The sequence below is a fragment of the Cotesia glomerata genome, linkage group LG7 (assembly GCF_020080835.1).
Source record: "Cotesia glomerata isolate CgM1 linkage group LG7, MPM_Cglom_v2.3, whole genome shotgun sequence".
NCBI lineage: Eukaryota > Metazoa > Arthropoda > Insecta > Hymenoptera > Braconidae > Cotesia > Cotesia glomerata.
In genome coordinates this window covers 13,284,815-13,312,742 of record NC_058164.1, presented here as the reverse complement: position 1 = coordinate 13,312,742, position 27,928 = coordinate 13,284,815, and the positions used below count along the sequence as shown (strand labels likewise).

Sequence of the window (27,928 nt, the reverse complement as noted above, 5' to 3'; positions counted from 1 at the left end):
TATGATATACAAGAATATCCTCATTTAGTTTTAATGTCTTAAATAATTTATATTTTGAAGCAGGGACCACGTCACTTTGGAATAATGTATTAATCATTGATAAAATAGCAATAATAGTCTTCCATGTAAGGGATTCTTCAGCTCCTAATGCAAGTGTCATCATTAAAGCTTTCTCCCCGTGTGATTGTCGAACACTTACAAAGTTGCTTGTTGTATTCGTAATCAGTGTCTTTTTCCTTATCGGTGTCTTTTTCCTTATCATCTTGCTGTAAAACAAAATTTTAAATCAGTCCTTTCGTTTTTTTATATTTCATCCAATTATTTAAATAATGAAATAACCGAAATAATAAAATACACAAAAAGAAGCTTTACAATAAAACAACAGCATTACAATGATTGCTTACTTAGTTCTATATGGATGGTAATTACCTATACGGGTAATACAAAAAAAAAGGTTTACTAGAGCCAAGACAAAATTTATCTTTTTTATTGACTTTTTTTTTTTTTTCAGGAAATCCAACATTTTTTCTCGATTGAGGAAAATTTTTCGTCACAAGAAAATTTCGTCTTTTCCTTGAAGAACTTATTTTCTTGGTTCAAGACAACTTGGTTACTTTAAACGAACTTTCTTGCTTTAAAATTATTGAGTCTCTTGCGACAAAAAAATTTCATCTTAGCTATATAGCAAGATCACGTCAAGTGGACCCCCCATTTACCACTTCATCATAAAAATTTAATCTATATATATTTTTTATTAGTACTTATGATGGAAAATTGATCCCACAAACGATTTTTCAAAATTTTTATTTACAATTTTTTATAATGAAAATTTGAAGCACTTAAAATTAAAAAATGGATTAAAAATGAAGCGCAAGAGATAAATTTGTGAAATTTTCAGGATCTATGGTCAAATGTCTATATTTTAAGAATATATTTACGACTTCAAATTATTAATTTATTTTCGTATTGTTAATTAACTTTTAAGTTTACAAATGGAAATTTAACTGACTTCTCGGGCAGAAAATGCAGTTTTTTTTATCGGTCACATGCTTTATCCATTTAAGTTTAAAAATCTGGAAGAAAATTTCACTGCTCGCCATTAGTTTAAACAAAATTAATTTATTTATGACAGCGCGTCAGGCGCCGAGCGCTGTGGAAATGCCGCGCTGTCGAGCGTCTTGAATTACATTAACGCTTTTATCAGTGACAATTTATAATAACATTACAAAATATTATTATAAAACAAATTTTATTATTATTTATCTTATAATTTATTATAATTATTATAAATAAAATTTAATTTTTTTCAACAATGTTATAAACAATACAATCATAACATACTGAATAGAACAAACAAGCTTAAATTATTAAATAATAAATTCTGTAGTCAGTTATTTTTATTTTTTTTTTTTAAACTCTGTGAAAAATTTTCCAATGGTTTGTAATAATGGAATTGGCGAGTATTTTTAATTTAAAAAATATTTTTTATTTAAAATGTTTATTAATAGAGTTTTTAAAAAAAAATAAAAATAACTGATTACAGAATTTATTATTTAATAATTTAAGCTTGTTTGTTCTATTCAGTCTGTTATGATTGTATTGTTTATAACATTGTTAAAAAAAATTAAATTATAATAAATTATAAGATAAATAATAATAAAATTTGTTTTATAATAATATTTTGTAATGTTATTATAAATTGTCACTGATTAAAGCGTTAATGTAGTTCAAGACGCTCGGCAGCGCGGCATTTCCACAGCGCTTGGCGCCTGGCGCGCTGTCATAAATAAATTAATTTTGTTTAAACTAATAGCGAGCAGTGAAATTTTCTTCCGGAATTTTAAACTTAAATGGATAAAGCATGTGACCGATAAAAAAACTGCATTTTCTGCCCGAGAAGTCAGTTAAATTTTCAGTTGTTAACTTAAAAGTTAATTAACAATACAAAAATAAATTAATAATTTAAAGTCGTAAATATATTCTTACAATATAGACATTTGACCATGGATCCTGAAAATTTCACAAATTTATCTCTTGCGCTTCATTTTTAATCCATTTTTTAATTAAAAGTGCTTAAAATTTTCATTATAAAAAAAAAATTGTTAAAATCAAAATTTTGAAAAATCGTTTGGGGGATCAATTTTCCATCATAAGTACTAATAAAAATTGTATATAGATTCAATTTTTATGATCAAGTGGTAAATGGGGGGTCCCTTGACGTGATCTTGCTCATAGTTAATTTTATTTTTTTAGGATAATTTAGTGACTTTCTCTAATAATTTTTTAGCTTACTTCGAGAATTCAATTTCTTATATAATAAAAATTTTATTTTTGGTCTGATTGATTTGGGATCAGAGTTCAAGTTAAATTTTTTCTTATTCGAAAAAAATTAAATAGTAAAGTAAAAAAGAAAAACACAATGTAACGTTTAATAAGTTCAACGAATTTTATGTGATCTGCAGAAAGTAATTGTTAAATAATACAGCTAATGAAGAAGTCATGATCTTTCTTGAAGTCAAACTTGCGTCGTTGTGTCATCAAGTCGAGTCACGAGACTTCGTAATTCAAAATTAACAATTCAAAAAAAATTCCATTGTTTATCCAAAAAATTTTTGACCTTCCTTCTACAGCCCGAAAATATTCTCGAACCAAGACTATTTATCTATAGCCAAGAATTTTTTTTTCTTCTATAAGCAATGATGTCTTAACTAACATTTTATTTTTAATTTTATGCACACCGTATTTGGATTCAAAAACGTTTGTTTAATGAAAATACACTACCAAAAAAAATTTTTCAAAAATGCTGATTAAGACGTTATTTTTTATTACCGTAAATATGTTAACACTATTTTACACAGAACGTAAAATTGTTTTTTTCAAAAATTGGTAAATATGCTTTAACTGGTGTATCTTCTTATATATTACATACTCAGAAAAAAAAGAACTTCTTTCGAATTATTACTTTGCGAACAATTTGAAGAAAATAGAATGGTGAGATATTTACATTTATAACTGATTATATAATTGAATTCTATAATAATATTTTAAATTTTTACATTCAGAATATATTTTAGAAATATATTTTTATATTTTACATTCGATGCAAAATTTTGCTGTTACAAGATGAAAACAAGAGCAATACAATACAGATACAAAGCCATTGAAGAACTAATATAAAATAAAATTTCTCTTGTAAATTTGAATTATCTATTTATTTTGGTAGTATTCAAAAATTCATTAATAACTTCGATTGATAATTTCCATACACTGGATGAAAAGCAATTTTTTCCTAAATAAAAATTAAATTCATTTGAGGCAATATGTAATGTTAAATTTTTGATAAACATAAATACATCGTATACTTTACTGAGAAAAATTTATGTGGCTTAAAAAAATTTAATTGATTTAATAGATTAATTTCTTGTTACGTTTATTTCTTTACTTGATGGAAATTTTAAAAAAATTCCATAAATAAAAATTTGAATAATATTTTTTGTATTTTCCCATGTTAATCTATCTAATTCTTATTACAAGAAAGTATTTTCGTGATTTGAAAGATCAAACAGACTTGAGAAAATATACTAAGCTAGAGAAAATTACGTTTTGATAAAAATTTTTTTTTCCCAAAGCAGTAGGAAAATATAAAAGTTTTATCTGTAAGCACCCAGAGAAAAAAAGGATAAAAATCTTAATTTTTAAACTCGATGAACTCAATAACCTTGAAATAGATTTTTCAGCTATTTGACCTAGAAAATAGCAAGATGTTTCAGGGATAGCCTGCTATTATTCGTTTTACATTTCTTTTTTTCAAGTTATTAATCAATTAATAAGTTTTGTTATCGTGAAAACATATAAAAATGGTAAATGTCATGAGTTCTCAACTTTATTAATTTTGATTCCATATTTATAAAATTAAAATAAATAATTTATTCAATTGATCACTAAATTTGAAAAGCAGCTATTGTTGGAGGCTGCATTAAAACGTGATTATAATTTTAATATAATTTTACTATTAAAGTTTTCTGAACAGGAAAATTTTATTCCTTTATCCATTTAAATTAATTTTTTTTTTAATTCAATTTCGTTGTGATTATTTTTAACTTCCCGCTAAGAAAATCGAAGATTTTCAAAAATGGGGAAGTTATTGTTTTCACCCCGTTTTGCAAAAATCGAGTTTTCATCAAATCTCGACGTTTAAAGGTCACAGGAAGTTTCCCTGACTATCCCCGCGAGGTTGTCACAATGTCTGTATGTATGTATGTATGTATGTATGTTTAATATATATGTGCGTGCGTGTGTGTGTATGTAAAAGTATGTGAATCGCTTATAACTTTTAAACGACTTAACCGATCGGAGCCAACCAAACGGTGTTCTAAAGAGTTCCCTCAAACTTAGATTTCCCGAGAATTTGAACCGATTCGGACCGATAGATTTTGAGAAATTTTGAAAAATCTCAAAAAAAAATAAGAAAAAAATCATTTCTAAAAGTGGTTATTCTGGAATAACTTTTAAACGGCTCGATCGATCAACTCTAAAAACTAATCCGCCCTTAAGCTTGAAAAACCACGTCGATCACCGCAAATCCGGTCAAAATCAGTTCATTCGTTCGAGAGATAGCGTGAACGAAAGAAAACCGAAAAAAGTGTTTTTTTCACATAACTTCGACATTTCTCATCGGATCGTTTTTGATGAAATAGAATTATTTTTAGAGCTTACGAGTCAAAAGAATGTATCATAAAATTTCTGTTTTATATCGAAACAAATTCTTATATATACTTTATATATGTCGATTGAGTTGATCCGAAAAAATAAAAAAATTTTCGTTTTTCTCCAAACTGGTTCCAAAAAGTTACGTATAGTTATAAAAAAATACCTGGTTTAATTTGAGCCTTTAATATTAACAGGTAGTGTTTACCACTTCTCGATTTTTTATAAGAATAAATGGGAAAAACTTTGTTTGCATTTTCTGATTATTATAACTATTTAACGGCGGGCTATAGAGAAAATCTACAAATCAATTTTTGTATACCTTCTACAGAGATCTCGCCAAATCATAAAAATTTTAATTGTTTCAATTTTTTAAAAATTTGATTGACTGACATTTTTAAACTTATCTCCTGATTTGCCTTACTTTCGAATGTTATTTAGGGAATCGCACAAAAAAATAAGTATGTTGGTTATTACTTGACAATCAGAGACCAAAAATGTTTTAGGTTTTTAAAAGTTGTGTCGTAAAGAAAAATATCGTATATTATATCTTGAAATTCGTTATTTGTGATGATCTGTTGTATAGCAGCAAAATATTGCTTTAAATGAGAATTTTTTATATGTAGAAAGTGGTATTCATATAGAATTGCATCAGATTTGATTAGCCATATAATAATGAATTTAAATAACTAGCAACTTAAACGAAACATTGACTGCTGAATACAGTTTTAAATTATAATCATTTCTTTGTTAAAAACATTTTTGTATAAATAAACTTATAAAAATATACAAAAATGTGACCAAAACTGTTTTTATGTATTAAATGATAAAATTTACCTGATTATGCTCACTATCACAACCAATATAAAAATCATTTACTGTTGAATCTTCCGCCTACAAAAAAAAAAAAAAAATTAGAAAATTTATTTTTGATTTTTTTTTTCAAAAAAATGTTCATAACTTACGTCAAACCATGTTTCTCGATGTTGAGATTCATCATCATAGTCTTCATAAAACCATGAATTTGGTACCGAATATGTGGGTGAGTTTTGTTGATAGGTAAGAGAAGCATTATTTTCACTCACAGTTTCTATAGACATTGAGTTGTTATCGCCGAAAATTTCCTCGCAAGCCAATTGATCATTTCCATTTGTATTATCATCAACAATATTTTGATTAGGAATTTGATTATCTTCATTTGTAACCTACAGCATAAAGCAAGCCAGAAGTATTTGGTATTATATGAAAATAAGTCAATGGAAACTGTCAACAATCGATATTTTTTTCGTTTGAGATATCGTTTTAGATATCATAAGATAAAAATAGTATTTAAAAAATGCTAAAATCCATTTGTTTAAACACATTTATAAACTAATGGATTTATATATTTTTCGAAAAGTTTTTTTTTCACAATGTGTAAACTTAAGATTTTTGATAGAGTAAACATGCAGCTAATTTTTGATAACAGAAAATACTAATGATACTGAAATCTCTACACATCTGATAATTTTTTTATTTTTTAGAGAAATAATTTACTATTAACAAAATATTAAAAGAAAAAAATACATTCATTGTTTTATTACATTTCTAAATGTTAAATTATTTTGAAAACTTTCTTCATACCTATTAAAATTAAATTTTACTTTATTTTTTATGATAAATCCCAACAATTGTCAAATTTTAGTTTATTTCTGTATTATTTAAATATTGTTATAAAATATATTTTAACTTACAGTACATCGGTATTGTTTTAATTTTCTATAAAAAGTGGATCGAGGTATAATGCCATTACTCTCCGGAGTTAAATGTAATTTATATCGACCTCGCTTCATATTTAATTGTAACTTTGCTATCACTTGAGATTTAACTATAATAAAAATACTGTAGAATTCACAATAGATCAATCTTCATCAAAAACAATAATCGAAAAGTAATTTAGCTCAATTGAAATTATTCATTTATCTTGAGATTAAATTTGTCGACAGTGTATCTTCATTCCAATAAATAGACACTGAACATAACTTTTGTCTGATTAAATAATATTACAGTGAGAGTTAAGTGTTATTATAGCTACGCATTTAAATACACCACAAATTTTCAGTCCTTTTACTGGCGGCTATTATTTACTATTTATTATAGATGAATTAACTGAATATCACTTATAATATATATTTCACTAATGACATTTTTATTTTGCTGTTTGAAGTAAATAATTGAATAATATTAACGATAAGTTTCACTTTATCACGGGAAACGCAGTTTATATTTTTTATTACGCTGAACAGACGTGTGTTTATAAACAATAGAGTGATAGAAATGTTTGTAAGTTTGTATAGGTAGTCCATGGAGACTACACATCATACAGATCGCGCGATTTTTTTACCCCCTCTATAGCGCCGAGCGCACCTAGCACTCATGTAAATGACGCTAAAGAGGGGGTAAAAAAAACGCGCGATCTGGCCACATGGAATTTCCGTGTTCGACATTATATTCTATACACCTTGCTTGTTGCTTCGCTTCTACAATGACAAGGTCAAATCATATCTTTATAAGTAAATCTATATACTAAATATACACATTCAAGTGCTGAATATAAATTTAAATTTTGTAGACATCTTATAACTATAAAAATGCAGATTGTACGAAGCACATGAGCATTGGAATAATTTTTTTTTTTTAATAAAAATTTTTTTTTTTTTAAATATTTATCTGAATAATTGCTGCAGTATAACTTTATTAATCAATTTATGGAAGATGTCGATAAAATAAAAAAATAATTTTAAATAATAAATAAAAATATAAAATATACTTTCAATCTATAATTCATGATGTTGCGATATTTATTTTAAAAATTTTTTCTTATAAATTTAAAGAAGATATAACAAACTCGTAAGCGAACAATTGTTATAAAAATTTTTTTTCGTGAGCCACATAGATTTTTTAATATAATTTTAAATGCAAAGTATTCTTTCCATTGAACAATTTAAGATTCGTAATTTTAGAAACATTTTTTTTTTTTTTTTAAATTGGAAAATTTATAACTTCATGCAACCAATAAAAAGAAATTGATCTTTTTTTTTAATATAAAATTCGGAATTGTTGTTTCATCTCTCTCTCTCTCTCTCTCTCTCTCTCTCTCTCTCTCTCTCTCTCTCTCTCTGTAAGTACATAAACACATCATATTTTTCGCTCTGTTTTGGAACTTATCTCTGCTATATTTTGCCTCCGGGCATTTTTTGTTTCAGAAACATTGCAAACAATAAATTGCAGTCTACAAATTGGCATATAAATTTAATTTATCTGTTACTTGTGAATTGCAATATAAGTAATTACTTATTTCTCAACATTGGAGAGGTTAGGTTGGAAGTGTATTGTGAAATTGTGGATAGGTAGCCCAAATAACATCAATTCGATGCTAAGATACACTTGATGTTTACCAAGTATCATCACTTTGCTTACTACTCAGTCGGTATCTCATCAATAAACTAATTCAAGAAGCATCAGTTTGTTGTCACCAGCAAAGTAGTAACAACATATAGTGTGTGTACATAAAATAGAATTGATGCTAAAACTGTTACTTGGATTAGCTATTTGTCTAGTATCTGACTAGCAATTTGAGATTTGATCTTAAAACTCTATAGTCATTTTCCCAGTTATCTTACGGTGTTTTTTGGTATGCCATTAGTGTCTGACACATGTGTTAAATGCAAGAGACCTGTCAAATCATCTGTTATCTGTAACACCTGTCAACAGCATTTTCATCCTTGTTGTGCACGAGATTATATAAAAATAGACCTATCACTGATTGCTGCAGGAAACAGCTCAGCTATCTCTTGGAGAATCTAGACACAAAACGGAGACTTGCCTCACTAAAATCTACTGGCTCAAACACCTCCTCAGTTTCTAGCTTCAAGTCTGTGAGCTCTTCTCCACTTGATCGTACATTTTCAGTTCGCGGGTCAGCCTCGTCCCTGAAGTCTCCAAGAACACCAGCTTCTCCACTATCTCCAAGTACTGATTCAGTTTTTTTACCATCTGACACTTCATCAAATATGTCACATTTGCCTGTAGATTGGTCCAAAAAATCACTTGATGAGAAAGTGACGCTCTTAATGGAGAAGTTTTGTTATTCAGAAATTTCAACGAATCAGAAACTTGAAGACTTAAGTGTAAAATTGCGTGAAGTTCAAGATTCACAAAAAACTGCTGCTATCAACTTGACGGAATTGACTGCAAATGTCAAAACGAATGCTGAGTCAATTTTTCAAATTAGTTCAGACCTCAGCGATGTGAGAAAAGCTAGGAAAGCTGATATGGATTCAGTCTCTGATAGACTGTCTAACCTTGAAAAATTGATGCCTCCATCTACTTCTTCGCAAATTCCTGGTAGCACTACTGAATTAGTTATTTCAGGTGTTCCCGACTCAGTGGCTCAAAGCTTAACATCAAATGACATTACAGCTGCGGTTTTAAACAGTCTGGAGTTGCCAAATTTGGTAAATAGTGTCTTAAGTTCTCGTAGATTTGAAAACAAAAACAGGCAGTCACAAAATCTGAACAAGCCTATTTCACACTCCTACATAATTTCTTTGATATCGACTCCAGTTCGTGACTTTATTGTTGACAAGAAACGTAAATCAGGTGGTCTTCTAGTGAACAAAGTGTTTCCCACCCAGGTTGATGCAGCGTACCAGGGATCCATCTATGTAAACGAATTTTTGCTTCCAGAAACTCACCGATTATTACTCAAAGCTAAGGAAAAAGCGAAGAATAAAAAATTCAAGTTTGCATGGTCTAGAAGTGGACAAATTTTTGTCAAAAGGATGAAAACTCAGATAGATTTATAATTAACTGCGAAGCTGATCTTTCCAAACTCGATTGATGTTCAACTGATTTAACTAATTTCTCTGCTAACAATATTTCTTCACCATTAACTGTATTGAGTCTAAATATAAATAGTGTTATTGGTCACATTGCTCAGTTTCTTGATTTGGTTAATAATACAACACCCGACATTATTGTCCTTGTGGAAACCTGGTTAAAACCTTCATTAGATTATGAGTCCTTATCATTGGATGAGTATTTTACAATTCGTAGAGACCGAATCCTAAAGCATATAGATACTGGTCGTTTTATCCAGGGTGGTGGTGTGGCTTGTCTTATACATAAATCTCTAAAAACTAAAGTCCTTCATATTTCAACTTCTGATCATCTAAGTCAACCGGAGTATCTTATTGTTGACGTCACTCTAATTACAGGAGCTCACCTCTTATTATCTTGCATCTACCGAAGACCAAAAGGATTCTTTCTCAATGAATTCTTTGATATTCATTCTAGACTTGCTTCAAATTACAATAACATTATTATAGCTGGTGATTTAAATTGTAATTTGTTAGAAGATAGCTATACTGCAAATCACCTAAAGGATTTCATAGCAGAGTCGTCATTGTACTGTGTACCTTACGGTGCTACTTTTCACAAGAACAATTGTGATTCTTGGTTGGATGTGATTTTATTGGACAGTGAAACTAAGTTATCCTCGTTTACGAAATCCGAGTCTCCATATATTGATGGTCATGATTATTTACTCTGCCAATACAAACTAGATAATTTAAAACCACTACCGAAGAGAATAACCTACAAAAACTTTCAAAACTGTGATCATCTGGCTCTATCAATTTCACTTATGAATTCCTTAAAAATTGATAGTACTGTACTTGAAAATTCAAATCCTGATGAATTGCTGAATATTTTTAAATCTGGGGTTTTGTCTTCTCTGGACTTGTTTGCTCCTATATTTACAAGAAAAGTGACCCGTGTGAATAACCCTTGGTTTACCAAAGAATTGAAAGTGAAGTGTAAGGAACGTGATGAAATTTACAAAAAAGCTAGAAGAAACAGGGATCCAAATTTACTAGCTCTTTTCAGACAAAAAAGGAAGGAACTGAAATCTGAGTTGAATCATGCCCGTGAAGAATATCTAAAAGCTGCTCTCTCAAATCTACCTCACAATTCAACTGTTTGGAGCAAACTTAAACACCTTGGGCTAATTAGGTCAAATCCTTCATCGCCGCTAAATTTCTTTGACGCTTGTGAATTAAATGAAAATTATGCAGATATAGTCAGGAAACATCCACCATGTGACGCAAATTTTACCAATATTTTACCAATAGAATACTCAAAAAAGGTTGATTGTTCATTTAATTGGAATAGGATTGATATCGTAGATGTTACCAAAGCACTGCATCTTACTCTTTCTAAATCAAAAGGGAAGAGCCCTGATGGTCTTGATCTGAGATGGTTGAGAGATCACCTTCCTCAAATCTCACTCTTTCTCACTGTTTTACTAAATCGATCTCTCGACACTGGTATTTTTCCGGATATTTGGAAGACTATCTACATAATACCTCTGAATAAAATATCGTCACCTAGATCACCATCAGACACTCGGCCCATAGCAAATCTGTCTCATCTAGCCAAAGTATTCGAAAGAATTATTGCAAATCAGATAACATCATATCTAGAAGATAATGAGCTATTTGATCCCTTTCAATCGGGATTCAGGAAGCATCATAGTACTCAAACGGCTTTGCTGAGACTTACTGATGATATTAGGGAGGCTATGGACAAGAGTAAATTAACTATACTAGTTCTGTTTGATTTGAGCAAAGCTTTTGACTATGTTGATCCCAAAGATATTCTTACTGCGTTGTTTGAACTGGGATTCTCAATACATACGATTGTTTGGTTTTTTTCCTACCTGTCAGATCGATCTCAGTCAATATTGAATGATCTTGGAACTCCAATTCAGCTACTAAAAACGTCATCTGGTGTTCCTCAGGGATCTGTTTTGGGTCCAATCCTGTTCCTAATAGTGATGAACTCTGTAGCTCAATGGCTGGTATATTGCAAGCATGGATTGTTCGCTGATGATAAATATATATGTCTTCACTTCTTATTCCATCAGTTGCATGATGCTGTCTGGAGGGTAAATGTTGATGCTCAATCGGTTGCTGACTGGGCAAGAGAGCGTGGGTTGGAGATAAACATATCTAAGACCAAAGCTATGATCTTGGGTTCAAACAGCAAATTGAAGCAACTTGAAGATATGGATCTACCGCCGGTAGTAGTGAATGGTGTCATAATACCCTACGTCAACTCTACTAAGTGCTTGGGAATCCATATTAATAGAAACTTATCTTGGAATCATCATGTTATTCAGACAGTTAGTAAAGTGAATTCAGCTCTGCATTGTCTTAAAGTTCGAAAGAACATTTTCTCAACTGATATAAGGAAATTATTAGTTTCAGCAACCATCTTACCACTTGTTGATTATTGTTCCGTCGTCCTGGTTGATTCAACATCTGAAAATGATTTGAAGCTTCAGCGTGCAATAAACTGTTCAATTAGATTTATCTTTAATCTTAGAAGAGATGAACATATAACACCTTATAAGCGAGAAATGGGATGGCTCTCTGTGAAATATCGTAGAATGTACTTTATGAGTTGTTACTTTTTTAAACTACTTCAAGTTGGTAAACCAAAGTACCTGCGAGATTTGTTCATCGAAGAGACTGAAATCAGACGCTCGAATAGGTTAGCTGCCAAAAAACACTCTTTTTATAAATTACCACCTTTTGCTACGACCTTCATGGAGCGTTCATTTCAAGTGATTGTAATACGTTTGTGGGAAGAGCTACCTGAAGAGATTGTCAACTCATCTAGTCTTGAAGTTTTCAAAAATAAAATTTTTGATTATCTATTAAATCTGGATCATTAATGATATTATTGTAAAAACGAAAAATCACTATAACATCCCAAGTATTTAAAGTTATAACTTGTGAAATTGTTTTTTCATCAGTTTTTGTTAATTAAATTAACTTATTTAGTTTATAAATTGTTTATTAATTGAATTAGTTGAATCAAAGAAGCGTAAAGCTTTACTTTTTTATTTAAATCTTGTTTTAGTTTATGTACTTATATTATATTATTATATTATTTTATATTGTATTTTTTGTAATTTTTATTGTATTTGAAATTGCCATTTGGCCTGTGCCTTGGCATAAATAAATTAATCAATCAATCAATCAATCAATCTCTCTCTACGGCAGTGCACATCGAGGAAAGACATTATATTAAGCATACATGGAGACTATACATGACACTGTATTAAAAGATCGTTTCATGCCTTTGTAAAGTGCTTCTTCTTTGTTATGATATTACGATAACTTGTGTCACACTACACGTGCGGCCAACGAAGGAGGGATCGTGTTGTCTTGATCAACTATGTATATTTCACGAGTACACTAACACATATACATGCGTGCACATATACTTTCATAGAGACCGGAGAAGAGACACATTCACTTGCATTCACTTGTTTATTCTTAGTCCACTCGGCGTGGAAAAAAAAAAGGGGTTTATTGGCAACTTTTCGACAAAATGGTCCGATTTTGAATTTTTTTTTTTTTAAATACTCAGAAAAATATTCTGATCATTTGTGTGTATGTGGGAAGTGTTGCTTTTTTTTTTGTTTAAAAAATAGCGTTTTAGCGTTGAGCTTCAAATTAAAATATCTCGGAAACTACGCAAAAGTAGTCGAGACATATTGCGTATGAAATTTAGAGAATTGAATAAGGCATAAAATGAGCCAAACCGGATGTCTCTACGACCAATAGTTTACGAGATATTAATTTTTCAATGAAGAAAAGCGCGGTTCCGCTCGAGCGCTTATAAACAAATAGCTGTAACTCCGAAAGAAATCAATCGATATACTTTTTTGTTTTTTTAAATTGAAGCTTTTACTGACTTTTATAAGTAAAAAAATTGGCTAAGCTTAAAAAAATTTTTTTGAATTTATATAAATAATTTTCCGGTTTTTTTATTTATGCAATAAAAAATAGTTAAAATAAAAAAAAATATTTTTTTTGCATGAATAAATTTTTTCGGCAATAAAGAATCGACCTGAAAAAAAAAATTTTGAAAAAAAAATTTTTTTAATACAAAATTACAGATGACTAGTTTAAAAAAATATGAGCTCTACGGGGTTTCGATGTCGGGACCCGAGGCATCTAGCACGCGTCATTCCCCTCAAACCGCTGTCGGAGAAAAATGGGGGAAATAATCATAATGTGAGGCAAACAATAACAATAGTAAGCGGCCGCTCAGAAACTCGGAGTAATTTCTTTTTTTATTTTTTCTTGTAATTTTTTCTATTTTTTTCTAGGTTTTAATTAACTTTTGAAAAATCGATTCCACAATATAGGTATCAATCGATTCAGAATTTTATGAATCGTAAAGATATCCTATCGTGTGGGGAACTTTTTTTTTTTAATTTTTTCTATTTGTTTAAACAAATCACTAGTTAACAAAAAAAAATTCATTTCCACAATATAGGTATCAATCGATTCAGAATTTTACGAATCGTAAAGATATCCTATCGTGTCGAGAACTTTTTTTACAAAAATATTTATCATTTGTTTAAACAAATTACTAGTTAACAAAAAAAAAATCATTCCTTTAATATAGGTATCAAACGATTCCAAATTTTACGAATCGTAATGATATCCTATCGTGTCGAGAACTTTTTTTTTTTTAATTTTTATCATTTGTTTAAACTAATAATTATTTTACAAAAAAAAAATCATTTCTTTTCTTTTCTTTTCTTCATTGAAAAATTAATATCTCGTAAACTATTGGTCGTAGAGACATCCGGTTTGGCTCATTTTATGCCTTATTCAATTCTCTAAATTTCATACGCAATCTGTCTCGACTACTTTTGCGTAGTTTCCGAGATATTTTAATTTGAAGCTCAACGCTAAAACGCTATTTTTTAAACAAAAAAAAAGCAACACTTCCCACATCCACACAAATGATCAGAATATTTTTCTGAGTATTTAAAAAAAAAAAATTAAAAATCGGACCATTTTGTCGAAAAGTTGCCAACAAACCCCTTTTTTTTTCCACGCCGACTGGACTATCTCTATACCGCCGAGCGCGCCTACCACTCACGTAAATGAAGCTAAAGAGGGGGTAAAAAAATCACGCGGGCCACACTGATTTGACGGTTAAACTTCGATAGTGGTATACAGTGAAACACTTGTCTTACCGGTATAGTGCAGTGTTAGTTATTGACTAAAGTGTTTTTGTTTAATCTAATAAAACTTAATTATTTATTTATTTATAATGGAATACGCTTTGGTAAAAATCCCTCATGAAAATGATAAAAAAGTGGTCGTTGAAACTTGTCACATAAAAAACTTTAGTACCTTCAATGTTTTGACTCAAAATCAAGTGTATCGTTACGATGACGGTGTGAAGAAATTTAAATGCATAATATTACATCAATCAGGTAAGCCACAAATATAATATAATTTTGCCCAGTTAATGCATTCCGCAATAACATTTTTTGTGTTTTGTTTGAATTTCAATAATAAAATATTTAATTATGTTAATTAAGTAAACACTATAAGTTGACAATTCTAATCGTATTTAGAACATATAAGTAGATAAATATTCCCTGAATAAAAAAAAATATTCAGACAAAGGAAAAAATATTGAGAAGTATTGGATTGACTAGAAAACCAATACTTTTCAATACTTTTTTCTTTGTCTCAATACTTTTTTTTAATCAGGGTTGAAAAAAGAATCAAATAATAATAAATATCTATTTAGTCACAGTTTATTAAAATATTTTCTCGCATAAGTTTCTTTAAATTAAAAACCCTGAATAAAAAAAAGTATTGAGACAAAGGAAAAAATATTGAAAAGTATTGGATTGACTAGAAAACCAATACTTTTCAATACTTTTTTCTTTGTCTCAATACTTTTTTTTAATCAGGGAATATACTATGAATATTATGATTTAAATGTGTGAAAAAGAAACTGACAAAATATTTATATAAAACAAAAATAATAAAAAAAAATTATTATTAAATTATAAATACATTTAAAAACGAGTTGAAGTGTTTAATGGTTTTTAGAAAGAATAAATTGTATTTCTATAGCTTGCTTCTTTTCTGTTTACGCTTATAGTTTATAAATTAAAAATGAATATTTTATTAGTATATATATTCTTTATAGAAAATTATGAAAATAATAAACTTTATTTGTGGTTCGTGTTTTTATGAAAAAAAAGTTTTTTCGATGAGTATTGCCCATACATAGATGTGTTTATAATTTTTTTTTCTTAAGATTTGATTTTGTAAATTTTAACAAATTTTTAGTTTGATTTAATATTTTATTACACTTTACTTGAGTATAGTTTATAATCAGTTTATTGCTAAATTACGCAATCCGATATTAATTAAAAAATTATTTCACTTAATACATTCAATTGTTCAATGTGTTTTAAAATGTTATTTTTATAAATGTATAACGCTTCACGTTATATTATGAATTTAAATAAAGTTTAATCATTCGAAATGAACAAAATTTAAATATTTTTTCAATAAAAACAAGAATTAAATAAGAAATAAATCAGTTCGAAGGATCTATCAAACAATTATTTATATATTATTATGTGATGAATTTCAGATTCACGGGACTATTTGTTGAAACCAAAATTTCGTATACGAGAGCCTGTTATAACAAATCCGTCATCTTTATAGTCATCGTCAGATAATGAGAAAGAAGCAGAATCGGGAGTCACCAACGCCAAAGAAGCTAGAAAAGTATTTATTTAATTTGTATATGTTTAAAAAACATTATATCCCTAGGAAAAAATGTTTTTATCAAATTTTATAAAATTAATAATCTTATGCACTTTCATACAGTTTTATATAAATCTATAAAATTTTAAAAACATGCATAAAATTTTATAGAGATATTTTCAATATAAACTTTTAATTATACAAATCTATAAATTTTAAATTTCGATAGATTAATAACATAAATCAGTTATCCCGTGGGCAATGAGAAAAACAATCGATTTCGTTTGAATACAAATTATTTTTAAGTAATCGTCCAGCCAACTATTTATTGCTGTCGTTATTGCTTAACTTCGATGATTAAATCCCATCCATAATATACTATCGTTTGCTTTACTGTTCATATGAAATGTGTGTTGTAACAGGGTAAAAATACCCTGAATCGATAAGGCATTGGCCATCGATGATTTTCCGACGCAGCACTGGCGCGTCTCGGTCTCCAGGTCCTAAGTAGTGAGTAAGAGGGGAAATAGTTAGGAAAATTATCATTATCATTACTGAACGTGTCGGATACCCGGAGTAATATCAAACAACGTGAGTTCGAGGAATACACCTGGAATGGAGACCTAGGAAACGACGTGTTCCACAGGCAGCTTTCCACAGGTACCGAACTTACTCCACGGTTTGGACTCGGTTCACTTCTCCTCTTTTTCATCATATTATTCAATTGTTTAATTTATTAATCGACAACCAAAATTTAATCCTTAATTAATATTCGCTAGTTTACGCTGGGTGATTTTCATGGGGATTTATACCCAAAAATCATTCAGTTAACCTTGAGGTCTAAATCCGTTTTTACATTATTAGTGAGAATTTTCTAGTAACTAAAATTAATCTTTTAACTTAATTAATATCTGGAATTTGTTTTATTGATGGTATCAAATTTCATAATCAATCACGTGCTACAAAACAATTGATTAATTTTCACACTTGGAAAATTTGTCAAGTGTCTTCTCACTAAAAATTTAGTCAACGTGGTCGAATATTTGATAACGTAGATATTCCGAACACCCAAGGTCGAAGCAAATGAACTAACGAATGTTTAGCGTTGTTTTGTCAGTTACTTTTACATGAAACGGTTAAATTTATTTATTCCAAATAATTATAATTGTCGATTTTTATATTGAATAATTTTACAACTAAGTTACTGATTAATTTTCGTTATGAGTTGTCGTATTGCGAATTATGTTGAAACGTCTTACAACTTAAGTTATCATTTTTATTCAACGAAAATTATTGATCATAATTAATTTAATGACTCAGGAATTTATTCAGAAAATTTTGGATTGTTAAAATTTAATACCCTTGGTCTTACCAAGCGGTTTTTCCAAGCGGTCTTACCAAGCGGTCTAGTAAATTTTAAGATCAAATAATTAAGTAAAGTTCAAATTAATTAATAAAGTCATTGCCATAATCAATTGAAAATTAAGTAAATGATTAAAGAAAAGAAATTCTAAAGTAAAATCAGTGTGTAGTATGTGTGTGAAAATTGTGTGGGTTATGGGTGTGTTCGAATAAGTCGCGTGACATGAAATTTGAATCAAGTTGTTTTAATTCATTCTGGTTAGCCGCAAGTTAGGCTAGACGAACCCATTCACATCGGCTGTACGAGTGCAGGGTGAACTTATAGTCCTGGTTAGCCGAAGTTAGGCTAGACGAGCTCAGTCACATCGGCTGTACGAGTGCAGAGCGATTTTAAGAGTTCTGGTCAGCCGCAAGTAGGCTGTAGTTTTAAGTTCATATTTTGTGTGAGCGAGTGTCATTATTTTGTTAAATTTGTTAATTTTTTTAAAGTAAATTCGCTAATTAATTTTGTTAAATAAATTTAGATTCATTGTTAAATAATTATTCATTTATTTTCAACAGCAACCTTCCTCCACTCTCTCTAACCCTCAGATAACACCTGCTCTGGCACCGGTTCCAGGATCGTTGAAAAAACCTGGTGGCGCCCTTAATAATATTAGAATTTGTTGCATTTTATTTGTTGTTAGATTATTAGTTTATTAGATTTAAGGGGCTACTGAATAGGACTTAAAAATCCTGTTTCAGTGTTATATGGTGTATATAAATTTAACAAGTGATTGGATTATTTGAAATATTTCTATTCTTTTCAAAAATGATTTGAAAGACGTAAAATAAGAATACTACTTAATGTGGAGAAGTTTTTATCAAGTAACTTATGATAAGATAACTGAATAATTACAACAATATAAATCATAATAACAAAATTTCAAGGGTCCATTACATTCAGCATGCACAATAAAAAAAAAAAAAAAAACTTAAAAAAATTGTATAAAATTGATGTTCCACACTTTAATAAAATTTTAGCAAACAGAAGAAAATAATATAAAATTTCATAAAAACATGTTGTGGATCGATAAAATTTTACAAATTATTATAAAGTTATATAAAACTTTATAAATTAATATAAAATGATAAAAAATTTTACACAATATACCGAATATTAAAAAATTAACGTTGCATAATATCATAAAGTTTTATAAAATTTTGAAAGGTTCTATAAAATTTTATAAATACTTTATTCTTGGGATCCATAGTATTTTATAAGTTTTTATAAGATTATGTAAAATTTTATAAAAATTATTTAGCAAATTCTTATAAAATTTCATAAAAAAATAATTGCTATATCTCATAAAAGCATTATTTATAAAAGATTAATTTTTTCTTCTATTTTCAGAATAAAAAACAAAACAAAATAACATCACATTCACAGAAAACAGAAGCAATTATACAGGTGTATGAAGAAAATAGAAACAGTAACAAGGAAAAAGTATGTATTCAATGATTACAAAGATTAAGTTAATGTTACAATTTGCATATATGTGCACTCATGTTTCTTTCTCGTTAATTATTTTTTCACTTATTATTTATCATTAAACTTGTTAAAGGCTTCTAATGGTACTTCAGGACAAGATAATGAGACTCGAGAATTACCAATAAATTATGATGAAATTGAAGTTTTACCAAATTCGCCAATTCATGAGGGAACAAGTGAAGATCAATCTGACTTGAATCAAGAACCGAAACGAAAAAAGCCAAAACAAATTATTGAAGAAACTGACAGTGAAAAAGAAATTTTATCTGAATCGGAACTTGAATATGTTGAACCACGAGTTACCATAAATAATAAAAAAGACGATGGAGAAAATGAAGAAAGAGTAGATAGTCAAAAATCTCAACAAAAGGTATACAGTTTTCAATATTTGATGTGATATTTATTTCAAGCAAAAATATTTTCTAATAAAATAAAATATTTTATTTGTGAAATACGTTGCATATAAATTTTTACATAAGTTCGTTAAAATAATTTTTATTTTTAATTTATTTCAATAGTAGATCGTTGAGTAAAAATATTAAAATTTTTAAAAATCTTTGTTTACAAAACAATAATAGAAACATTAATAACGAAAAATGTTTTGATAGTTTTGCTGTTTGGTTATTTTTACATTATGTTCTAAATACCAGTCTGATAAAAAATTTATAATCAAAATTGTTTATGACCAAACATTAAAAAATTAAGACGTTTAACTAATAAGTTATATAAGGTAAAAGCCCCAATACCGGACCATGTACCAGTACCGGAACACTCCACGTATTTGTATATATATATATATATATATATAATATATATAATAAAACGAAAAAAAATTAAATGAACATCGAATTTTAATATTTTTTATACAGTAATTCAATTTGAAAAAGTTAAGAAAAAATCTTACATATTTCTGAAAAGTGTCTTAACATGTGTGTTATCACCGACAGCATCTCCATATAATCATTTTTTGTTTTGAAAATTTAAGACCATTCTGATAAATACTTAAATATTTTATTTTCATTAATATTTGTACGTTTAAGAATCGTTTGTTCCAGCGTTTATGTAGCTACATAAATAAAATGTAATTTCAATGCTTACATAGATTTTAGTTTAGTAAACATAAATTTCAGTTCTGACATAAATAAATGTATGAGCCATAATCTTTATGTATTTACACTTAAATTTATGTTTTTACCTAAATTTTCATTTGTTCATTTTTAATAATAGTACTGATATTTTTATTTTAAGTTCTTTTTAATTACGAATATGAAAATATACTATCTAATATATCTATTATTGTTTATTTCATTGCAAATGATTAATTTTTAATTATATTTAATATATATTTATTATTATAAAGTATGTCTCATTTCTTATGTTATTTATTTTATAATTAATTAACGATTATAAAAAAATCAGTCGATGAAAAAAATAATTAATCAAAAATAAAAGAGTTAGTAGCATTATTAAAAATAAAAAAATTAAAATTGAGGTAAAAACATAAACTGAATTAAATTAATGTGTCCAAATAAACGTTGGCGCAACCGGCCCTTAGTGTATTAAATTAAAAATTATTCTAAAGCTATTTAGCTGTTATGTTATTTCAATCACATCAATTACAATAGAGAACTTAGAGAAAAAGAGACGTTCACATTTTAATTTTTCTTTCAGCCAACATTATCAAACCACATACGTCCTAAATTAAAAGATACGAAGGTAAGCTAGATATATATGAATATTATTCTTTGTTTATATTCCCTGATTAAAAAAACAAATTAAAAAGTAATGAAAATAACAACACTTGAATTTTTTTCAATACTTCTGAATATTTTTAATTTTTTTGAATTCGTTGTCTTAAGGAGAATTAACGTTCTCAGTCATTTTTAATACTTTTTTCTAACCAGGGATTTAATACTTTTGATCATTCAGCTGAAAATTTTGCAATTAACTTAATTAATGTACTTTGTATACAGATTTTAGAGCAAAATCCGTTGATGGAGCGACTGATGAAAGATAACCGCAAAAAGGATGAAGAAAATATAAAATTGAAACGTCAGCTTCAACAATATAGACTAATAACATCTTCAAATCAATTACAAAAGCAACAAGAGCAACAACAAAAACTAGAACAACCACAAAAGCAACGTTATGATCCTTATTACTATATAGATCATGATACGTTTCACGTTGGTGATGATATATACATACCAAGTAGTACATCTCGTGAAGCGTTCGATGCCCCCAACCCATCTAAATTTATTAAAACTATGTCTTTTGCTATTTGGGGCAATCAAACACTTTCTCAACGTGTAGTTCGTGAACAAAAGAACACAAATGGTCGGACACAATTAACTCCAAGAAAGAAAGAATTGCTTAAAATTCATTATAGACAATATTTGGAAAGCCGAAAATATTCTGATGAAAAATTCAATAACGAAAATTCAAATACACAAATTAATACTTATTTAGATAGAGCTATTCAGGAGGCTAAAAGACAAACTAAAAAACAAAATTAATTTTATCTTACCAATTCTTTTTTTGATTGTTACATTGTACTTAGAGTGCAATTTCAGTGCAAAGTTTTTTATCTTAATTGCAACATAAATTTTTAAAACGCCATCTCAGTTAACAGTAAATAGTAAAAAAATTTCAGGCCACTTTTTTTTCTGCCTTGAGAATACTTCTGAAACTAAAAGATCTGCAACAAAATTGAATTTTTTCCGACATTTTATTGTACTTATTGCATTTTTTTTTACATAATTTAATTTTATTGAATACATAAATATATAATTTTAATAAAATCAGTACAGTTTTTAATGTAGATATTTAAGACAAAAATGCAAAAAAACCAAATACATTATATTTATATTGTACTAAGTTAAATTTTTAACATTGTTTCTTATAATTTTGTCACAGTAAAAAACTAAATAATTAATTAATTAATTAATCATTGTCTCTTAAAATTTTGTCACAGTAAAAAACTAAATAATTTATTAATTAATGTAACCCCAAAAAAACTACCATAAAAACTTTTTCATTTAAAATCGATTAAAGTTTTCATTTTGTTTTTTTTTCACCAACAAAATTGTCATTACTTAATAAGTCTTCTCAATTCTTAAAAACTCTTATAAACTCTTTTTTCTCGCTGGTATTTTTTTTTAAAGAAAACTCTGATTAAGTCTTATTAACTCTGAAAAACTCTTTTTAAAAAGTCCCATTTTCGTGAGAATGTAAGACTTATTAAGATTTTTGAAGAGTTATTAACACTTTTCAACACTTATTTTTACTTACTGAGAAAAAATAAGACTTTTCAAAAGTCTTATTAAGAGTTTTTGAGACTTTTTAAGAGTTATTTTTGAAAAATATTTCCATAAGGGTAAGCACGTGTTATAATCCTTATCAAATTTCCATTGATTTGGATATAATTTTAAAAATTTAGTGAGAAGAAACACTCATCATATTTTCAGCTCTAAAACTCAAAAACTATTGGTCGGAGAGTATTTGCTCAAAGAAACTTTTTTATAGCAAATTTAATTTCCTTTAAAAACTATATTTTTATTTTTCCTAAAAAATTTTTTTTAATACCGAAAAATACAGTAGAACCCGAAAACAAATTTTCCCTGAGTTAATTATATGGGAAATAAAATGTTTCAATGAGTGAAACTTCTAATTAATTTAGAATTTCTTTTTTGGCGGCAATATATTTTTTACCTATAATTTATCAGATTTTTAGGTAGGACCGAAAAAAAAAAATATCGCCTGAAAAATCAAACGCCCTAATATCAATTGTGTACATTAAGGAGACCCGGTGGTCTAGCGGCCTAAAATTTAAGCTGAACTGTAATTCGCATAAATATGAACCGATTTACATCTTTTTTTTCCCCGTATTCGTCTATTCAGTAGCTATAGTTGCACGTAGGGGATTTTGGAAATTTTGATTTTTAAAAATTTTTTGGAATATTTTGTGGCATCTGAAAATGTAATGGACTTTTATGTAGAATTTTTTGTTAATTTCTCATTTAAAAAAAGAAACTATTGTAGTATCTGGTTTTATAGAATAGGATACTAAATGTTTATTAAGTTGTTATTTTTAAGGTATCACGGGGCGGTTAATTTAAAGTGAGTATTTATTAGAAAAAATTGACAGAGTTAAAGGACAGAGGTCTGTCGTACATCGAAGTTAAGTAGGAACCCTCTCTTCGAGTCCCATACAATTAGATCTTACTTACTACCTGGGTTTCTCACCTCCGCATCAGTCATACTTCGTTCTTACACTCTCTGTACTTATAATGTACATTTTTGCCACGAGACAAATCTATACTTCCGTTCCTACGCATACAAAAATTTTCTAAACTATCTTAACTAAACATCTGTTATTTGTGAATTTTTCTTCATCCCTTTATTTACAACCTTTTGAAAAAAATACTTACTGCTAAGTACAAAGGTGCAATAAAACAATAAAATAGAAAAACTTAAATCTAAAAATGACCATTCCACATTCGGCCATCCTGCATCGACAATTGCCCTCAATTGTCATCGTCTGTTTCCACATCTGTTGTTTTGTTAGTTTTCTTCCGGACCCATTCCCCATGGCTTCAAATGATCGGCTGCTGTGGATGTATGTTGAGGCCCTTCGTGCTCGCCTACCTTCTCAACGACATAGCGATCACACCTTAGTAATTTAGTAATGCGATAGGGACCCAAAAACTTTCCTCTAAGCTTTAAGCCTGGCCCGAACTGCGTCCTCTGAATAGCTACTAAATCTCCTTTTTCGTAAACATTTGCTGGTTTACGATGTTTATTAAACCCTCGGCGATTTTCCTCTTGGGTTTTTTGTATCTTCTCTCTTGCTTTTTCTCGTAGTTCTTTTCGGTCTTCTTCGAACTGCGTGGTCCACTCTTTCTCTAGCAATTCTTTTAAATTCCAGTCGTCTTTGAGCCGCATGTTAACTCCAAATAACAATTGGCAGGGTGCTTGTCCAGTACTGCGGCTTGGAGTTGCGTTGAGATACTTCTGCACATTTTCCACGTGCTTATACCAGTTTTCCGGCGTTGGAGCGGCCATCTTCGTGAGAAGCGGAATAAGAGTTCGATTAACTCTTTCGACTTGTCCATTTCCTCTTGGAATACCCGTTACTATTAGCGAATGTTCAATCTTTTCACTTTCACAGTATTCCTGAAAATCTCTTGATGTGAAAGCCGTGCCTCGATCAGAGATGATCCTTCGAGGATTCCCAAAAATACTAGACTGACTACGCAGTCGATGAAGCACTTCAGCGGTGTCTGTCGATTTAGTTGGATACAGCCATACAAATTTGCTAAAAGCATCCACAACCACAAATATGTGTTTGTATTTCTTTGGTGTATTAGTCATTGGCCCAACATGGTCAATATGGTAAGTGTCGAGTGGAGTATCACCTTTATAAATAGGATGCAATAATCCCTCTTGTTTACCTTGTTTTCTTTCAGCTAATATACAGTCGATACAATTTGTGACTACCTGCTCAACCTTCGGACGCATTTCTTTAAACCAGAAGTCCCTTCTTACAATGGCTTCGGTTTTGGTAACACCAAAGTGTCCTCGCTCGTGCGCTCTTTTGATTACCTGCGCTTCCATACTCTTCGGTACAACTACTAATGGCTCACCATTTACACTTTTGTACAATAGTTGGTTTTTTAATAAATATCCGTTGGCTTCATTGCGCGATGCGGCATCTATAATTTGCCTAAGACATTCATCTTTGTCTTGTGCACTTCTCAATCGCGCAATCAACCCATCGTCATTTTCACAAACATACAATACTTCCGGTAAAGAATGTCTACTAAGCGCGTCAACATGTGGCATGTTTTTACCTGGTCTATGCTCTATTGAATAATTAAAATCAGCAAGCAAAATTACCCATCTCGCAACTCGCAAACATACTTTCTCTTTGCTTACAGTAGCAGTAAAAGCTTGACAATCGGTTACAATCTTAAACGCTATATTAATCAGATACACTCTAAATTTCTCTAGCGCTTTTACAATAGCCAATACTTCTAATTCATAACTACTATATCTAGATTCAGCATCTGTCGTTTTACCACTCGCATAATATACAGGATGAAATTTACCGTCATTACAATCTTTCTGCATTAATATCATACCATACCCTAAACGAGATGCATCTGTGTGCAACTCGGTCTCTGCACCATGACGATACAATTTTAAAACAGGCTCACACACTAATGCAGCTTTTAATTTCTCGAAAGCTTCTATCTCTCTCATACCAAATACAAATTTAACGTCTTTTTTCAGTAAATCAGTCAATGGTCGGGCAATTAGTGAATATCCATGTATGGGCCCATTTACGAAAATACCCTGTCAGACCCAAAAAACTTTGAACCGATTTTACTGTCGTAGGTCGGGGAAAATCTCGTACAGCTAATGTTTTTGCCTCTGACGGGCGAACAGTACCCCGGCATATTACATACCCTAAATAATCAACAGTCGTCTTAAAAAATTGACATTTCTCCTACTTTATGATTAACCCATACTTAGCTGCGTCATTAATCACTAACTTTACTCTTCTCAAATGCTCTTCAGAAGTTTTAGCTTTAATAATAATGTCATCCATATACACTACTACAATTCCTTCATGTATTAAATCTTTAAAAATGTAATTGATATAACTTTGGAATACCGTTGGACCTTTGGATCTTCAATTTTCGATCTTCAAATTGTGTACGATCTTCAAATTTTCTAAACTATCTTAACTAAACATCTGTTATTTGTGAATTTTTCTTCATCCCTTTATTTACAACCTTTTGAAAAAAATACTTACTGCTAAGTACAAAGGTGCAATAAAACAATAAAATAGAAAAACTTAAATCTAAAAATGACCATTCCACACTATTCATAAATTTTTTTTCAATTATTTTATTAATTTTAATTTATTTCTTTAAAATCGAAAAGAGTTCAGATGTCTGTACATTTTGGCGTTATTTTATTTTTGTTGAGGAGCACAGTATAAAATTTTGCGTCAAAAAATGTTGCATTAAAAACTTTTGTGTTAAATATTTAACACTTGTTTTTTGTGTTGATTTAACAAAATTAGTGTTTACATTACACATAAAAGTTAAATGTTTAACACATTAAAATATTTTGATGCAATGACGTAAAACTTTTTACTGTGAGAAATTGATTACGAGCTAAAAACTCCGTACTTGGATGTTTTTAGATCAAAATCTATATTTCGAAATCACTCCACTTAAAAATATTTTTTTATGGCATTTGGTGGATATAGCGAGTTCAGCTACAAGAATTCCTCTCTTTTTTTACTGTGTATTAACTATCTAAAGAAAATCTTTTTCAGCGTGAATTTCATCATTGAATCAATTGAAAATCATCCACTCCGAATATGCTCTACAAATCACGCCTCAAATTTCTGATTATGTACGTTTCAAGTTGTAGAAAATATCCATTCAATTTTAGATAAGTTCTATTTTTACAACCGGCAATGACAATTATTTTTGCTAACTTCCGAATAATTTTTTCGAGTAAAATTAAAGTAAGTAAAGTTATTAACATAAATCCCATTTTTGATAGTAAAAAAATTGTTTTGTATTCCTATAGTCAGTCTATTACATCCGATAATCAATTTTTCTAAGTAAACTTTAACTATGTAAAGCTACATTAAGCACAAAAGAAAAATATTTTTTCATCATTTTTTTTAAGAGGGACCGTATGCCTCAGGGAAAAAAATTTTTATTTTTATTTTGGCAAAATCATGATAAATTTATTCAAAATAGGGCAAAATTAGGTTTACCTAAAAAAATAGTTCAAACTTAGGGGGACCGTCTTGCCCCACCCTTCTCTATGTGTAAAAATAAAAAAAATGATATTTTCATATACCTACTTGTTTTAGAATGTATTATTTCGTATTATATGATTTTGAACTTGTGCAAGCTCAATTTAACGCAGTAACACTTTCACAGTTTATTCACAAACTAAGTTCACCACTGCTGGAAACAATGAAAAAATTTATTTAATCACTTTTTTTTATTTAATTTTCTTAAAATTGCACTAGATAACAATTACGACTTCGAAAACTTGAAAAACGTAATTGCGATAGTAACTCAGTGATGCACGATACTTGAGTAAAAAATGTAAAGAGCTTAAATGATTATTTCATCAATCATTGAGGTATATTTTAGTCTCTTTACCTGCTTCCTTTGGAACAGAAGAGAAGTTTTTGTGGTGGGCAGCTGATAAGGTCAATGATTGGTCAAAGTAACTGCCCGGGGTGGAGGAATTCTAAGAATGTAGGAGGAAGGGAAATTCGCCGTAAGAACTTAAATTATTTGACAACTTTGAGTAAAAGTTTATTAATTTGTCTTGAAAATGTAAAAGTCCTAAAGTTAACAGTCTTCAAGTTATAACAGTTGTACGATGCCAAAAACGAAATTTTTTATAAACAAATAAATGTAACAAGCTAACAAAGAGTAATATAGGCTTGAAATCAATTTTAATGGAAAAATTCATGAATGCTTAACAAAATCGTCCTGAATGTTGATAACTGTATCTTTGATAGTTTAAAAGATACAGCAGATGTAATCTGATCAATAAGTTGAAAAACGTGAATAATAGAGATAAAGTTCCTAAAAATATGAGCAACAGCTCATTGGGTTGACAAACGTAA

General features: G+C 29.1%; 2 protein-coding genes across 2 annotated transcripts in view; both read right to left on the bottom strand.

Annotated features, from left to right (window-relative positions):
* LOC123269615 overlaps positions 1-27,242 on the bottom strand; it is a 33,695-nt gene extending 6,453 nt beyond the window's left edge. Inside the window, exon 1 of the mRNA XM_044735448.1 lies at positions 27,146-27,242. The gene's annotated coding sequence lies outside the window, so the exon portion shown is untranslated. The remainder of the gene's footprint in view (positions 1-27,145) is intronic.
* On the bottom strand, positions 138-7,075 carry LOC123269613. The gene is made up of 4 exons (XM_044735447.1): positions 6,441-7,075; positions 5,673-5,912; positions 5,545-5,601; positions 138-266 (listed from the first exon to the last, which is right to left on the bottom strand). The coding sequence occupies exons 1-4, from the start codon at positions 6,537-6,539 to the stop codon at positions 138-140; spliced, it is 525 nt and encodes a 174-aa protein (XP_044591382.1). The 5' UTR covers positions 6,540-7,075.
* Positions 27,243-27,928: the final 686 nt, after the last annotated feature.